At 41.7% G+C, this 17241-nt stretch overlaps 1 protein-coding gene across 4 annotated transcripts in view; it reads left to right on the top strand.

Annotated features, from left to right (window-relative positions):
- Window positions 1–17241, top strand: part of MARCHF8 (membrane associated ring-CH-type finger 8) — a 94020-nt gene that overhangs the window by 60289 nt on the left and 16490 nt on the right. For all 4 annotated transcript variants that reach the window (XM_084290476.1, XM_084290479.1, XM_084290477.1 and 1 more), the window contains exon 3: window positions 8385–8435. In XM_084290476.1, coding sequence (XP_084146602.1) covers window positions 8385–8435 — 51 coding nt within the window. The remainder of the gene's footprint in view (window positions 1–8384; window positions 8436–17241) is intronic.

The raw sequence follows: 17241 nt of genomic DNA, 5'->3' as shown, positions 1-17241 counted from the left end.
TGGCCGTGTTGACTGCTGCTACATTTTGAAGAGAGGAAATACCTGTTAAGGTCTTCTTTTTCAAGAAGCACTACTGCTGAATACAGAACGAAAAAAAAAATGCCCCTGACAAAATGGGGATGATGATTTTGCTTTCCGTGCCTTCATGGAAGAATATCCGTTTATTCTATATGGCAATACCATCTCTTTTTTCTTCAGTAACATCTTTAAACAAAAAGTTGACCTTCCTAAACAAACAAAAGTCTCCCGTAGGATTTTTTCATCGTGTTTTCTTACTCAGAAACGGTAAGCGTAACTCAGAGGCAAAGTATCAAGAATTTATAGAATCTAAGTCTCCTGAGCACTTGTCTTCCTCCCAAAAGATTTCTGTAATCAATTTTCATTGGTGAGCATAAGCTATTGTGACAGATGTAGGAGAAAAAGTGGGAACATGACATATGCATATCCCAGTGATCAATATCAGTAAACTGGATAGCATCAGCTATTAGGTAGGCACGGATCTACGTGATGTTAACTGATCTGGAGATAGATGCTGAATTCTTGTCCTGCTCTTACATCAGGGACCAGTTTAATGAGTGTTATATATAGGAACAAAAAACAGAACACATCAAAATTCTGCTTCTTTTTCTTTCCCTACATTTTTGTTATTTTTCCCCTTGATATCTTGGATGTGTGGTGATATACTTCCCCTTTCCCTGCTGTATGGTTGGAAGGTAACCAGAATTGGCTGGATTTTCTCTTATGAGTAACAGGTCCTGAACATCCTTTGCATGACGAAGTGCCAGAATATCTGCTAGCAGATGAACAATGCAGTATTTCTCAGTGCAACCCACATTTACCAGTTTCTGAAACTTGTTTATTTGTGACTCTTGGGAACTCAGCATTCTGAATTCCCTTAATGTTGCTAAATATGTTGATGTGTCAAGTGCCCTGACTGTTGTTCTGAAGTTAATGAGTACAGGTTTTTAGGCTACAGAAGGAGTAAGTACATTTACAGCATGTTTTATCTTCTGGGTGTAAGGAGAGGCTACTGTGTAGCCTTCTCTGGGCATGCACTGCTTGCCTGCGTACCAAAGCATCAGGCTAGTCCCAGGCGAGACCAACTGTGCTTACCTGACGATGTGATGGGTACGAAGTGTTCTTGAGTCACTGGCTGAAGTAGCCTGCTGCACCTAGAGAGTTCTTTGCTTTGTTCCTTGTGTACAGGGGCTGTGCTTTCAGGAAGGAGAGGGTAGTTTGCTGTGTGTGTATGCTTGGTGTACGTTTTTTTAGTTATTATTAAGTTTGAACATTAAAACCTTAATGTATGTGTGTGTGTTCATTCACAGGCGCACATATATGTTCTTAAAATGATTGGGTGTAAATAATCAGTTGCTGGCATGATTAGCTAGGAGCTCTGAACTGATCGCTTGATACAACTTTTATTAGCAGACTTTTGCTTTGAGGTTATTGTTCTGCGGTTCGAATGTACTGCCATTTCAGTGATGAGCATACCTTTTCTTTCAGCTTAGACTAGACATCTTTCCTTCCAGAGAATCATTTTCCTTAACTAGTTTTGAATTACTTATGTAAGGATGGTTAAATGTGTTTTTTCATTTGTGTGTTTTCTCTTAGATAATATTATGCACGTACTCTTTCACCTTACAAACTATCATTAAAAACAATTTGCTTAAAACTCTCCAAAACATCACAGGTCAGATTTTTACAAGGATCTCACTGTAACCAGTGTTTGGCTAAATAACTTTATTGGGTTCTGTAGGGCCCAGTTCCTCATTTAGCTAAATTTGTGTGGTTGTTTAACACTGAGTTTGAAATGCTGTGGTTCAGAATATTTTGCAAACTGCACTAATAAAAATGGGAAGATGAAATTTCAGGCAAAACCAGGCTGGTATGTAATAAGTAGGTATTACTAAACAGGGCTGATATCTACAAGTTCTCTTTCAAGAGCTTTTTGTTGCATGTTTTTGGCCATATCATGTTAAATGTTGCCAAAAATACCCCAAATGCTTTCTCAATGTCATTTTTGGGAGGTTCCACAGGATTAGCAAACTGTGCAACTGAGCATGGGGAACGTGTGGTATCAAGCATGTAAACAACTGAACGTACAAAGCTAAGTAGGCACTGAGAAAGTCCACCTCTTCTGAGAGTTGATGTGGGCTGCAGTCTTCCTGTGTCTGTTGGCAGCTTAAGAAATTACAAATTATCAGTTGCCTAGGGGTTTTTTAATTTGTGAATGTTTAAAATTGTCAATTGCTTTGGCATATTGACATGTTTAGTGTACCATGAGAATTCTGGTAGTTGCATTAAGTGCATTTAATCTACAAAAGACAGTATGTTATCCCTTTTAATCTGTTCATAATTGCTGGCTTCTTGTGTTTGTATCCCTCTTTCTGCTTTTAAATACATGAAATTGTTTGAAATGGCATTTTCACACAGGTAAGCTTAATGCATATTGTTTCCATTACCATGAAGGGTGTATATTTTAGGATCAGGTCTTCTGTAGTTCATATAACTTGTTTCCTGAGGGAAGGATTCGCTTTTATGCATTGCATCCCATAGACATGCATCCATTTTAGACAGGTTGTCTGGCAACAGCAAGATAAGAACATCCATAAACATCTTGGATGCCAAACACTTTGCAGTTTACTTTTTGTTGTAAATTGGGCACATGGCATATGAATGCACAAATGGATGTGATGTTAGTGAAACATAGCAGGCTTATGGTCTCGTGCAGAAATGAAAATTTGTGCTTCCAGGCCAGGCAGCCTCAGCTCAGCAGAGGTAATGTCCAGAAGTAAATGCGACACAGGAGCAGAGATGCAAGGCTCAGATGCCATTATTTTAATAGCTGCATGCAAAATCATTGATGAACCTTGATGATACCTGATTATATTTCATAGATTAAAAAAATTTGACAGGAGGAAGGACTAAGAAGTTTGTCAAGCACTGGCTTTATATAAACTATTAAGTTTATTGCTTTTCCATGATGGCCTGGTGACTGCCAAAGAAATAAAAGGCATGTTCATTTGATATGATGCAAAATACCATTTCCTGCAGAAATAATTAAATGTTAGGTTCTGTCAATCACAAGATCTAGTGCTGACAGATCTTTTGTCATTTAACAATCCATCAGCTCTGACAAAAGAAGAAAGTAATTCATAAAGCCATTTCCCATTTCTTTCCTCTCATCGTAGGCACTTTGGACAATTAAGTGCATGTGCTGATACAGTCGATGACAATAACAGCCCCCTGCGTGAACTAAAAGCACATGTTCTTTGTACTTCCTATATCCCAGGTGTAGGATTGCAGTGCAAGATTGCATAAACACTGGGAGAGGTTGCTTAGAAATCTGGTCACAGTTATGAAACCTGAAACAATACCTGGGTGTGTGTGGCTGCGTGCTTATAGAACAGCTGAGCATTCATGCTCTTGTCATGGTGCTTGATAGAAGAAATGAGTTTCACTCTTGGATGACTTGCAGCTTGACTGTGGAAGGGTCATTCAGCAGCTCAGTCCTGAGTAGTTTTGGAACACAAAATCCAAACCATTTCACAATTTTCTCCTTCTGTCCTGGCAAGGGACATCCAAAGCATTTTTCTTTAGGGTACCCACTTGCTAAGGCTGCATTGAGTCTACAGCTGAGTTTGGAGAAAGGGTGGTGTAACACATGGGTGTTGTGAGTGCACGAGAGCACCTCTGGCTGCTTGAACTGCTGTGAAGGAGTGGACAACCCTCCTGGCTCAGGCAATAGGAACGAGTGCTTTGGGGTTTGCATGGCTGTGTGAGTTACATAGCTGTTGCTCTTATTGGAAAACAGGTGCATTATAGTTGGGAAGCAAGGGTAAAATAACTTAAAGTAACAAGTATGGGAGACAGGTGGATAGGAGGGGAGTGGCAGCTTTGAGGTCTCTGAAGAGAGGCAAGCCATTTATGCGAGAGTAATTGAGGAGTGGTAGCAGAGGGAAAAGGAGCTGTCCAGGTGCAGAAGGCAAGGTGAAGGGTCCTGCAGGGGAACAGATGTGAGCTGAAGTAACCGTAGAAGGAATAAGACAGCTCTGCTGCCACAGTAGCGAGTGAATTCAAGGAGAAGAGAAAGAAAGGAAAGTTGGGAGGGGAATTCAAGCAGTGGCGAGCAACTGCATCCAGAACTTAGAAAAACATGCCACGGTAGGAACTGGTAGCAGTTCTCCTATTTGTAATTCATTTCCTCCACTCCTGCTTTCCTCTTTATTTCCCTGAAGCCTGGCTCTTATGGGGACCTCAGAGCAGCAGTGGGCAGTGAGCGACTTGTGAGAAGTCTTTGCTGCTCTTGCAAGCTTTTACTATCTGGATGATGATTTTTTTTTTTTTTTTAAGTGCCTGCGAGGTAATTCTATTTGAGTAGGATGAATTTTGAAAGGCAGGTTTCCCATTATCCCATGCAGAAAGACTGATGTGTTTAAGGAGAACCACACTTGCTTTGAGTGGTGATGACTGTGTGGTCCATGCTGGCAGATGCTGAGTTCATCCTGAGCTTTCCATTCAAGTGCGAAGACTAAAGCTTTTGCAAGAAGGAAGGATAGCTTGTTTGGAGCTGTAATTACTGCACTGGAATGTGTTTTACTGTGCAATGAAAACATATTGGGAATAGTCTCTGAGTACCTTTATTTGTTGAATAGTGAGAGGAGTAATGTCATGGAGACTTCGCCTTTTCAACTCCGAAGTCAGTGTTAATTTGTGAATGATCTAAAAGATCCCAGGATGAATGTATTGGTGATGGTTATAGTGTGAAAAGTGAGCTTTTGTTTGTTTGCATTGAGCCTGTCATTAAAATACATCCATTGCAAAAGCTCCATCTATGGCTTTTCAGCTGTTTTCTAGCTTAATGACTGGAAAGTGTATACCTTATCCTTAATGTACTGCAGCATGGAAAACACCATCAAGTGCTGTCTCTATGTAATATCTTCCACAGTATTTTTTTTTTTTCCCTTAAGGATAGATTTTTATTATTTTATTTGTAAAAGAGAATTAAATGGTATAGCTAGACCTCATGAAACATATTACTTAGAGGTGTTTCTGTTGCTCTTTTTTTATTAAAAAATAATCTTTTTGGTTCTTTGCAGAAGTTGGAAAGAAAAATACTAAGAGCATGCAGTGGAGATGCTGTTTGAGTGGTCATAGTGAACTGGAAATTGCTGTTACACGATGAAACTCAGTTATTTATCTGTTTTCAGCCCACCGCATTTTAAAGTCTGGGTGCATGTAAACTGGGAGAGTTGGAGCAGCTGTTTCAAAAAAATGTTAGAAGGTGGAAGAAGGCAGGGCTAATTGGTGACCGAAGGTTGAAGCAATTTTAACCAGGTGAGGGAGTTGCTTGGTCATTGATAGGCCAACCTAACTGAAAAGATTGTGTGTGGGTATTTGCAAATCCATGTTGGATCTGGTAGTGGCTGTTGTGTCAGTTGTCATTCCTTCAGCACATGCCTGAGTTGGTGCTCCTCCTCTTTGCCAGTACAAGTAGCCCTTAAGAGGACAGAATTTGTCCAGTCTGGGCTAAGACTTCAGTGATTTCCTGTTGACTTTATGGACATACCTGTTTTATGTGGTAATGGAACAGAACCATAAAAAAACATTTACATAGCCGAGTCCTTTAGAAATATCTCAGATACTTATATATGTGTACGTGCACTCTGTATAGAGGAATATTTTATAAGCCCACTTTTTGTTTAGAAATGATTACACATGCAATAACAATACCAGCTGTTCCCAGTCATGTACTGACTAGGACCTCTGATAGGTACATAGCCAACAGCAGACCAATAAAGATGATACGAGCATCTCACACTGCTGGCATCCATCAGATAAAATCACAGTGCTGGGAGCAGAGCAGAAAGACTAGTTTCTGCGGCACGGCTAAGAGTGTGTTTGCTCTGCATCACTCACTGTGTTGTGCAAATACAGCTCTTGTCCTCCAGCCTCTTCAGAGTTACTGAGTTTTAGCACATGCTTTTCAACACAGGTGCCTGTGTAAGCTCAGCCGTGCTCCCTTGCAGGCATTTTCTTCAGCTAGTAGCAGTATTTGGGGAGTGTTGAGTTAATGCAAAGAGCTCGGCTCTGTTTGATTTTTGTCTCCAGGAATTTCACCTGCAAGTCTTTGATGTCTGGGGCTGGATTTCAGACTGTCACCTGCGTAGGGCTCTATGCGTTGCTTCAGGCAGAGACTTCTTGGCCGCAGGTCTCACTCTTCACTACCGTTTCTTCTTGTCCCACATAGCTGAGCTTTGTTTACCTCCCACACATCCCTGCAAGGCCAAGCACAGCCTGCTTCCCCCAGCACCTCACACGCAGGCAGTGACAAATCTCCGTGCTTGCCAACTTGCGTTGCTCTCTCGTCGTCATAGCTTGAGAACACATCCCTGCCCCCCTTCTTTCTCCTGCATTCTGTAGCTTCAATGAACTTTTTTTTCTGTTGCTATAGTTACAATGTCTTTGATGAAATTAGCTGGGTCCTTCCCTTACAGTTGGAGTCAGTTCCTAGCAGTGCTTCTTCTGGCAGGAGCCCAGTCCAGTGTTAGTCATCACAGAAGCATCATGTCTGTATTCTTTGGGGGTCTTTAGCTGTTTGTTTCTGTTCCAGGGACACTGATATCCACATAATAAAAGCTCATAGTCATCTCTCAAATCAAGTTCAGCATTGCAGGATGCAGATCTGGCATTCAGGTCAATGGTAATTTAGGCCACAGCTACACCAGACCTTACATCGGTCCTTGCTGATTTTTGATTTGGCTATCAGTCAAAATTTGTCACTTCTCTGTTCTTCTGAAAGAGTATTTCACTGCCCTTTAGGTACTCAGACTCCTACAGATAGAGGATTTCAGAACACCTTGTCTGCTTCCTCAAATTTTTAAAGGAGGAAGTGCAATTTATATCTGTCAACCACGGCAGTGTCCATGACTGTGCGGAGAGGCAACCAGTGTTGTAAGATGGAGCCTTCCTGCTTTTGTAAGCATATGCAGAAATTTTTGCTTTGCTTTCACTTTTTCTCGGCACAGAGTTCTCAAGCTGCTCAGGGAGTGTGCTGTAAGGAGAAATGGCTGGGGGTGCAGAGATCCCAAAGTGTGGGGGTTGCATCTGGGTGCCCAGCCACCCAGGCGGGCTTGATGCAGGATTTGGTCACTGAAGGTGACTTGAATTGTGACAAATTACAAGCGTAAGATCTGAAACCATGTGCGTTTTATCTGAGCTGACCTAGAAGCAAGTGCAGTTGGCTTCCTTTTTTTTTTTTTTTAAATGTCCCCATTTGTTATGTATGCAGGACTTCTGTTCTTAGTCTCTGGTCTGTTGGTGCCAGAGAGAACTGGAAGAGGGTGCTATCAAAGCATCTCTGTTAGGTTCCTGAAATACCAGATGGAAGGGTGCACTTCTAGAAGCTCTTAGCCAGCACAGAGCCCATAGGAGGAAGTAGTAAATGTGCCCTGTTTCGGGAGGTTTAAGTCTCAAACAGCTTTTCCTCCCAGCTTCACAGAATTAGAGAAGCATTGATACAGATCAGTAATGAAATGTTATGACTGGCTCTGTTTGTAATATTTTTAGGAGAACGTTTTTGTTGTTGGATTTTATTCAGAAAATCGAGCAACAAGCCTTTGCAGATCAGTTTCTAGGTTCATACCTGTGGAATAATCACATCCATTTGCACTGATGGTAAATTGATGTTCAGAAAGCAGGAAGCCATAAAGGATGAAATATTTTGGTGAAACTTGTAGTTTATTTTGGTAGGAGATGTTTGTTATCCATCAGGGCTTGCATAGTGAAAAGTAACAGATATGTTCGTCACCGACTTCAGTTTTAAGAATTGTGGCTTTTGATTTCCATCTTGTATGATGTTTCCAGCTTAATTCTGAGTTCTGTGGTAGATAAGAAGTTCCTCAGTAGTTCTTGCTTCGTCTCCTGAAATGACATGCATGTGGTTATTCAGAATTGTTTCCAGGCACCACTGGGATACTTCTGTTTACATCACTGGAATGTTTTCTTTAAGCAAGAGCTTTCAGTTTTAGTGGTTGGATGTTTGCCTTTAGATCTCGATGAGGCAGGGGTGAAAAATATCCTTTCCAAATCAGGTGGCATCTGGGGAAGGAGCTCTGCAGTACAGATAGAAGAGGTCATTGTTCTAGTGTTTCTCAGTTTGTATTTGTCTTGCCTATTTGATTTTCAGCAGCGTAATAGCTTGTTAAGCAAACAAAACAGCTTAGTAAATGCGGCAAATCAAGCTGATGTCAATAGAAGCAACATCCTTAAAAGTCACAGCTGTAAGACTTTCTCCATAATACTTGGTTACTAATACCAGGTTTAAAATATCCTCGTAACTGTAATTTGTTCCTTCAATGATCTTCTTCTTCCTCTTTCAGAATGAGAAAGCTTTGGGCCATTCTGTGAGCCGCTCCAGTAACATCTCTAAGGTATGTTCCTCGATATAACTGTCTTTGATAAATTTGGGGATACTGGGTTTTCTTTCATTTCAAAATCGGGGTGGTATATTTTAGAGCGTGACCAGTAGAAAATGCTGCTCATGACAATCTGTAGTTGATAGTCACTCTCCTGAAACAGTAGAATCCTCTGGTGTTGTGCAGATTGTCTTTACAGGTCAAATGAAATGGAAGCTACAGTAGGTTTTCTCTTTCACACTGTCAGCCTCCTTAGCTCAGTAGGAGCAAGATAGATGACACATGCCTGAGATTTTATCTTGGGGAAAAAATGCTCCAAAACCATCAATCGAGTATGTTCTTTTTTTTTTTTTTTTTGCATAAGCTGTCCAGTGTAAGACGCGTATAGCAATATACCCCATACTATGTATTGGATACGTTCTTGAGAATTACTTATTGTCACTTCAACATTGAATTATATTGCTAGTGTCATGACGTGCATTGCTATTAGGTCATGGCTATGTAAGTATTTTGAATTGTTTGCTATTACAATCTTGGTCTTGTGAGGGAAACATGATGCGCTGCTCCTTGTAGTCGCACTTCAGTATAACAAATGGAGACCTCAAAAGCACAGTTGCTTTGTTTTTTCATCAGGAAAAGAACGTCTTCTGTCCAAGACAACCTATGGCAATAACACACCCTATCCCTACTTCTGCTTAACAAATAAGAGGACTTCTAATTAGCTGAAATCTAATTTGCTTTGAGTTTACCTTTTTGCTTGCATGAATACAATTGTTTAAAGCCTTCACGCAAGCAACATTGTTCTGGCTGACCAGTATTTTTCACAGGGTGCATAAACCTTATCCCTTCTGTTTCACCGCTGTTGCTGGTAGTAGTGACTTCTAATGGCAGACTCAAATCACTTTATGCCATTTGGGTACTTCGGGATATGTGAAGCGATTTGTGCCTATCTGCAGCAAAAGAAACAGTGGCTGTACTTAATTTATGGTTTATATGGGCACAGATAACTTTCACTTTGGAATAGAAAGGCAGGATTACTAGATGTCTTAAATAACAAGCAGGGCAACTGGCTGAGTGCGTAACATTGACCAAGCCAAAGGTGTTGTTATTGTGGAGTGATGTAGGACTGCATTTTGCATTCAGCTTCAGAAAATGTGTATTCACAGGATTTTGAAGTAAATATCAGGTGAGTATAACTTTTTATTTGTACTTTTCTGAAACGGCACTGTTGCTATTCCTTCTTGCCCTTGCTATTCTCTTCTTAGGGATCCTTACTGTTAGTTTTTTTTTTCCAGGCATTTTTCATTAGAAATTTCATTTTTTTTTTTATCAAGTATCATTATATTTTTTCTTCGTGTGTGTGTGAAATTCAGCACAACAAGCCTTTTGGCAGCAGCAGTTTCATTCCCATTAGGTTGTTCTCACAGAGGAGGCCAGTCCCAGCAGAAGCAGCATACGCAAAGCTGGCTGCACAGTTCGTTCTTAATTCATCAAGAGCTGGTGGCGTGGTAGTGCAATGGGAAGGACCTTGTACTCTGGCAAAGCTCTCCCTGGTGAATGAGATGCCAATATTTGCATTCTTCTTGGAACACTGAAATGTTCAAAGTGATTGCTGCGTGTTGCAAAAGTTCTCAAGGGGATCTAAAGTCAGCTTTGCCAGTTCAACTTGTGAGAATTTTTGTTTCCAAACATGAGCTTCCCAGAGGTACAAACATTCTTGCTGACCCTCTGTTGCCTGTGTCTGATCCACAACCACTTCACTCTGGAGGTAGCTCCTAACAAGGGCAAGAGGTGGAAGTCCTGCCGGTGAAATCAGTCACCTGATTTGCCCCTTCCATCTGAATGCTGCCTTGTGCATCCAGACAATTCAGTGCTAAGCTGCAGTAATTTATTTTGCAGTTCACCACTGGGATGGCTGTCACAAGCAATTTGTGGGGCAAACCAGGAAGGATTATAGTAGCGGGATGCTGTGGGGAATCTTGAGTGTGTGAAACATTTTTCATTAGTTCCAAGGTTTAATATGAAAGTGCCTTTTATTTTTATTTAGAATAGTGTAACAACCTAGAAAGTAATTCAGGTTGAATACATGTAGAGGAAAACGTCGGGCAGTGCTTGGCTGCCTATATAGACCTTTCTAGAATCCCCAGAGCTTGCTGACACTGCACTATTTTAAGAAGAACCATTTAACTAAAGTTGAGTTTCATCAATTATATGCTGCTTTACCAGATATGTTGGGGTGTGTGTGTGTTTGTGTGTACAGAAATAATGATCACACTTTCTGCAAATGACTGTTTCAGCTGTTATTTTTTCCATCCAAATCTAGCTTACAGTGTAGCAGAGCTGCTACAAATGCTTGGTGCTGGCACTTGATTCAAAGCCCTTTCTGGTGCTGCTATGTCATTATGAACCTGCTGTGATTATTACCGTGTGTCTTTCCACTGTTCTCAGTTGCACAGTACAACCTGAGTGGAAAGGATTGAGTCAGAACTCAGCCTCTAGCCAAGAGAGGATGCTGTGTTACTCAGTGTGACCAAGGAAAGGAGTCAGTGCCCTTGGGCTAAAAGTGATCAAGGAGGGAGGCAGACAGATGGTGCCACTGAAAATAAAATCAGCTGGTGAAGGTAGCAGGACCTCTCCGAACTTAGACCTCTAGTGTTGGGGCCAGGTGGAGCCCTCCCTTGGGAGGAAGGGGCAAAAGGCAGTCCTCCAAGGGGCAGATGCTAAGAGAGGCTGAAGAGACGCTGGTGCATGCGTCCAGGCCAAGAGAAAAGAAGAACATTTGGCTGGGGATGGAGGCCAGAAGCAGCAGAAAAAGAAGTAGGGGATAAGATGTAGGAGGATCTTCATATGGTGCTATTAGGTTTTATGCAGTCTGTTGCACACTGGGGGATGTGGCATTCCTCCAGGCCCTTCTTTGCTTTTCTGGTGTGTATATTTCAAACATTCTTTTTAAATCTGCTCCACAAGAAATGTTTGAATTTGTGGAATCTCTTCTATGTTTGTTTTGAAATTAAAAAAAAAAAAATGTTGGAGGGAGGTTGAATTGATTCAGTTGTGGGACTCGGGCAAGGCGCAATTCCAAACTTGCCTTGTTCAGGAGCAGTGACACTGATTGAAACATTGCTGGCTGGCACACAACTACACAGTCAAGGTTCAAATCTCAGCTGCATACCCTAAGCCAGCATTTTTGTCAAGAAGCCACTATTCATTAGTAAATACCTTCATCATACAAGCCACACAGAAATAATTAAGTGTAATAGAAGTTTCATCCTCTAAATATAGATAAAATTGACCCTTAAACACAGCTAGTCACAGAGTAGCTAAAAACAAAAAAGGATTTGCATAGTATTGGTAATTCACATCCTCTGCTTTTAAATAAAGAAACTGAAAGAAACTGTGCTAACGAGCACAACTGGGGTCAATAACAAAGCTGGGCTGTAAACAGTTATCCTGATGTTAGTGATATTGTTTACCTTTAAAGTGTCTGATAGGCCCCGAAACTGATGACATGATACAGGGAAATGTCTTAAGGTCATCTGCGTACTGTTCCTGTCACCTGATTGCTGTGGAGGGCTGATTTTAGCATAGTGAGGAAGCACTTTGTAGTCTTATTTTTATAGCCCTCTGAGAGGTAAATTTTGAAAATGTTAATACTGGGATCACAGCAAAGGAATCAAAAGTATGCTCCTTAAAAAATGTAAATGCTTTTGTCTTTTCTGAAGGCCTGCATAGCTTTATCTTTTGAGCAGAAGCATGCTGTAAAGTATTAAATTATTCTTGGGCTGAATGGCAGCCAGTGCAGATGCAAAGTGGTAGCCTAAGCTTGCTATAAAATTTAAAATCCATTTAGGCTGTTCATCAGCTTGGAACAGATTTAGGAAAGCATATGAATACACACGTCCACTGTTGCCTGCAGCTTTGATGGATTCAGTGAGCGTTTGCCCATAGAAAAGCAGTCCAGGTTTTTCAGTCACTGGGCTTAGCTGTCCTGTAGTCTATCAGATGACCAGGGCTAGCTGAAAGGTCTGCTGCTCAGGTACGTCGGTCTGGGGGGAAGGAGGAATAGGGAAAGAGAAGTTGCTTAAACAAAATAAATCCTGATTCTGTTGAGCTGCTAGGGATAGGATAAGACAGGAAGGAAAAAATGCCTGACATGAAGGGTAAGGTATACTCTTTTCCCCACTCAGAAGAGAAGTAAGCTTGTGCTGGGGCACAGTGCAGTAATGTTGGTAGGGATGTAATAGTCTCCTTCTGCCGTGATGCCCCTCCTGGCGCCAGATTCTTACTTCATATAAGTGTGAAGGGAATCCTGTGAAGGAGAAACCTGGAAGAGTTTTCTTTCCCCAGTCTATTCAAGGTATTTTGAGGAAGATTTTATAGTTGATGGGCTGTTTTTTTTTTTTTCTCCCTGCAGAATCTGTGTAGTTGTTACTGTTTTCAGTCAACTTTAATCCTGTGCTATAGGCAGGCTGAATTATGCCTGGGGAGATTTTGAAAGGATAAATAGCCTGCTTTGTGTTTCCTACAGCTCTGATATCTCTAGGAAAAATTCCTGCCAGAATTCACCTTTAGAGTTCTTGGGGAAATGTGAGGAGAAGCTGACTACACCATTACTCCTAGTTTCTAGATGTAATTTTAGCTCATGTAGACCAGATGTTACTGATGTTTGATCCTGACATGCTGGTATTTAGAAAAGGCTTTCAAAAACAACATGCCATCTAGGGCTGCCCACCCTCCACAATGCCTAGCCTGCATGTAGGTAGCCTGTTCTGGCCACCTCAAATGCCAGGTTGGTTGCACAAGTAGCTGTCACTGTCCCATTGCACTGCTGCATGGGTGTGCTGGTTCAGCTGGAGGCCTCCTTTGTCTCATGTGCAGCAAAGCTGCAACATCTGTTCCACAAATACATGCCGGAGACTACAGCTGCATTGCACTTCTGCAGGAGCCCTCAGCCAGTGAGTAAAGGGAATGCAGTGCTTGCTGAAAATGTACAAACACAAATGCGTCGCATCCTTGTGAAGTCGGATGGCTCCAGCAAAGCAATTATTTCTGCAGTGACTCCGATGTAATGATGGATGCATCTCTTGGGTTTAACTGAGACTTCCCTGCCTGCCCTCAGCCCAGGCTCGGGATCTGTCAGGCAAAGCTGAATTTTGCCACTTTGGTTGAGATGAGGCTGGGGCAAAGGAGCAAGCAGAGAATGGTACAGAAGTGGCCCACAGAGAGAGAGGATTGGGAGTGTGTGGTGGAGGAACAGTTAGACTGGTTGCTCCTGTTGTTTCCCTCTTAACACGGGGAAAAAAGCAGAAGAAACGTAGCTGATAGGTAATGCAGAGGTGAGAGCTGGGTGTTTGAGCAATGGCTGTATTGCAGAGGCTAGATCATAGCTAGCTGCAGTCTTTCTTGGCGTGTGGTACAGTTGTGTAATGTACAAAATGGTATCCCCTTCTTGAAGAACAACAGATTCCCTGGGTCTCTTCGTAGATGTCGTTCAAGTACCTGAAGAGTAGCCAGGTTAGCTATGGAGTATATTGCAGTGGCACTTAGGGCCTCTTTTCACAAGGTCCCCATCACTGTATGGACTGTACCTAGATCCTGCCAGGGAACAGATATAGGGTGCTGGTTTCTGGTTTCCATGGTCGAAGTTAAGGAGGCAGCAGAGCCTGGGGCTTTTACTGCCTTTGGAGATGCACAGTGCAAGATAAGTGTCTGCCATGTCCACATCTAGTAGCAGCCTTGCCTTTTTAATACATGTTTAAATGGGGTCTGCACAAGAGAGATAAAATAGCTCTTCGATAATGAGTTCCTCTAAAATACAGCACACGATGACCATCCCTCTGATTCTGTCTTTCTTCTGTTTATACCACATTGATCACTGTGATGCGTTAATGCCAGCAGAGATGAATCTGATTCAAACACAAGTCCCTGTGGCCCACTGCAGCACTGTGATGTCCGGCTGAAAAAACATCACCGTGCCGAGGCTGTGTGGGGCGGGGAGTAATGTGGTGGGGCTAGGCCTCTGTTGTACCTGGGGCACAGACAACTCCAATGCAGTGGTGATGTCTCTCCTTAGCCAGCAGCTACCATGATTATCTGTGTCTCCTTAAGCCCCCGGAGGACCTGGTGGTCGCTGGATTTGGCTCAGTGGAGATAACTATCACTGTCCTCCCATTTTATTATTTTTTTTTTTTTTACAGGGAAGAGAGGCAGACAGAAACAGCTGCAATGGTCTGGTGGCACTTGACACATCTTGTAGCATCAGTCTTTTTGGCAGCAGGTGCAAGCTACCTTTTGAAGCTTTTTATTCCTTTTTTTTTTTTTTCTAACTCAGCAGGAGAGTAGTTTTGAAATGGGTTCATCACAGTGTAAAATAAAGGCAAACCTATAATCAAAACGCCAGGTTGAGATTAGGGTTGTGGAGTGTTGGGCTGCTTGCTCTATTGTTACATTTGTATTTTCCTGAAGCTTCTTGTGCTGCAGTTCCTCATGAGCGGAAGATTTAAGATTGTGCTGCTTTTCTTGAACTCTTTGTCTGCCTTAACATCAGCTGTATACCAAAGGAGAGGTATGATCCATTTTAAAATGTGTGTAGTGCTTATTATGTTAATTGCCGGGTCCTTAGCTAAGCCTTCTAGATGATTTTGTAGGACAAATATTAGGGGCACAATGTTATTCCTATTCATGTGGCACCAAGAAATAAGGTTTGCAGGTATGGGGGAAACCCTTTCTTTGCTTCCTTCAGACTTTCCCTCAGTGGAGAAAAATACACTGGACTGAAGTTGTTTTTTAACTTTCTATCATCAATAAGTAATGTAATTACGTTGTTAAAATGTGTCAGGCCCTGCTCTTTAAAACGAGGTATAACTACTAGTACAAAAGCACAGCCCAGAGTGAGACGACAACAACTATACCCAGAAGTGACATCTCAGGGAAGCAGGTTGTTTGTGAATGTACCCAAGCCCTTGACATGTTCACTGTGGCTGACTTCAAAGATGACAATTTTTCTGAGGCAGGGTGGGGTGTGGTTTTTTTTTTTTGGTGTGCTGCATGGGGTCACAAGTAGGTAATCAGAAAAGACCGAGTTACTTTACCAAGAAATCACAGTTTGCAGGATAGGGTGAGAATGAGGACAACCAGCTATGGCTGCACACACACATGCATATTTATACATATATATATCTTATACATGTAAGATATAAATATTTATATAAGGTATGTAAGATGTATGTATATCTTCTTGATGGCAGCACTATAGAGAGCTGTAGTCTTCCAGGGATTTCTGCCTTCAGAATTATAGTGGTTATCCAAATACCAGTGCAGAGGGCCGCACTGTGACCTCACTGAATTGCATTAGATGGGAATGTCAATATACACAATTAACTATCTATTGACCTTTATTTCTGAGCTATTTTAGGCCACCAGTCTGGCTGTACAGGATAACTCTCTAGCACATATCTCCTAGGGCTTGTCATTGAAGCTGATATTCACCCAGAGTGAAGGGCATGAAAGTCCACAGTGATTCAGCAAGTGATTCTGGGGTTAGACGGGTGAAATTCAAGCTTAGGATACTTGTCAGAGAACGAGCATGGCAGAAACTCCCTATCATAAGGAGTGTTTTAAAACCTTTTGCTGCTGTCCACATCATAAGTAGCTAGTTTACCCAAAGGTGCTACCACTTGGGAGGATGCTTCTGATGCATAAAGGATGATGGTAAAGGTTTTGATTGCTTATTTTCTCAACCTTTTTAGAGCTAAGCCTTGCATGGGAGAGCTGTCAGTGCTACGAGCTAGCTGGATCCACCTCTCTGCTGCATTCTGCCATAACATCACCTCTTCTTTGTCCTGTTCTGGTCCAGGGCTGCTGGTATTTCTTCCTTTATTCTTTGCTGTGGCTTCCTTACTTCTTGGGCAGCAACTTGCATTTTTTTTGTGTTCTTCTCACTGTTAGAGACTCATTGCTGTAACTAACTAATGTTCCTCTGGCAAGTGAAGCCAGGGAAGTGACTGACGTTAAACAAGCTCAGCAAAATAAGTGGTTAGTTTGGCCTTACCTCAGTATCCTAATCTGATCTGCAGTGCAGCTGTGTAAATAGTTCCACGAGCGAAAAGTATGGGAGGAAAGGAGGGTGGGAGGTACGAGAGACTGGAGGTACACTGAACCACGGCTGTTAGCGGTAGCCACAGTTTACATCAGCTTCAGCTGAGGGTGGGATATAACTTCCTCCAGTACCTTGTTGTTCCAGTTTGTGGTGCCTTTCCATGAGTGTTATCTTATGTTCATTTTTTGGCTGCATTTGCATTTTGTCTGAAGATGGAGTAAAAGACCTCCTGTATAAGAGAAGCAGGAAGATAAGAGGAAAAGGAAAGTTGTTTCACATGTGTGTTTGTGTATGGGTGGTTTTTTGGTATGTTTGTTGGTGTTTTGGTGTGGATTTGTGGTTTTAGTTTTTTGTTTGTTTGCAAGCTATTGTGAACAGTGCTGGCATCTAGCCACAGAATAACAATCTTGAAATGTAAACAAAATTTCATAATTTCTTGCTTGTCCCAGCCTTTTGTTTTCCCAAGCAGTGTGACTTTGACATTCTATCATGGTGACAGGCATTTGGATCAAGAAACAGGTAACATGGGTTTGGAAGGGAAATTTTGGATTACTCAATCTAATCATCTGCTATTAGACTGGCACATTGTATACACATCTGTCTTTTTTAATGCTTCATTTCTAAAATGAAGAAGTAAAGAGAGTGGATTCTTTACAAGCAGGTTACCTTTTGTGATAGATTCATAACAAAAAAAAAGACACAGATTTATTAATTGATTTGTCA

This window comes from Netta rufina (genome assembly GCF_964035555.1).
Source record: "Netta rufina genome assembly, chromosome: 7".
Lineage (NCBI taxonomy): Eukaryota > Metazoa > Chordata > Aves > Anseriformes > Anatidae > Netta > Netta rufina.
This window is presented reverse-complemented; position numbering and strand designations above follow the sequence as displayed.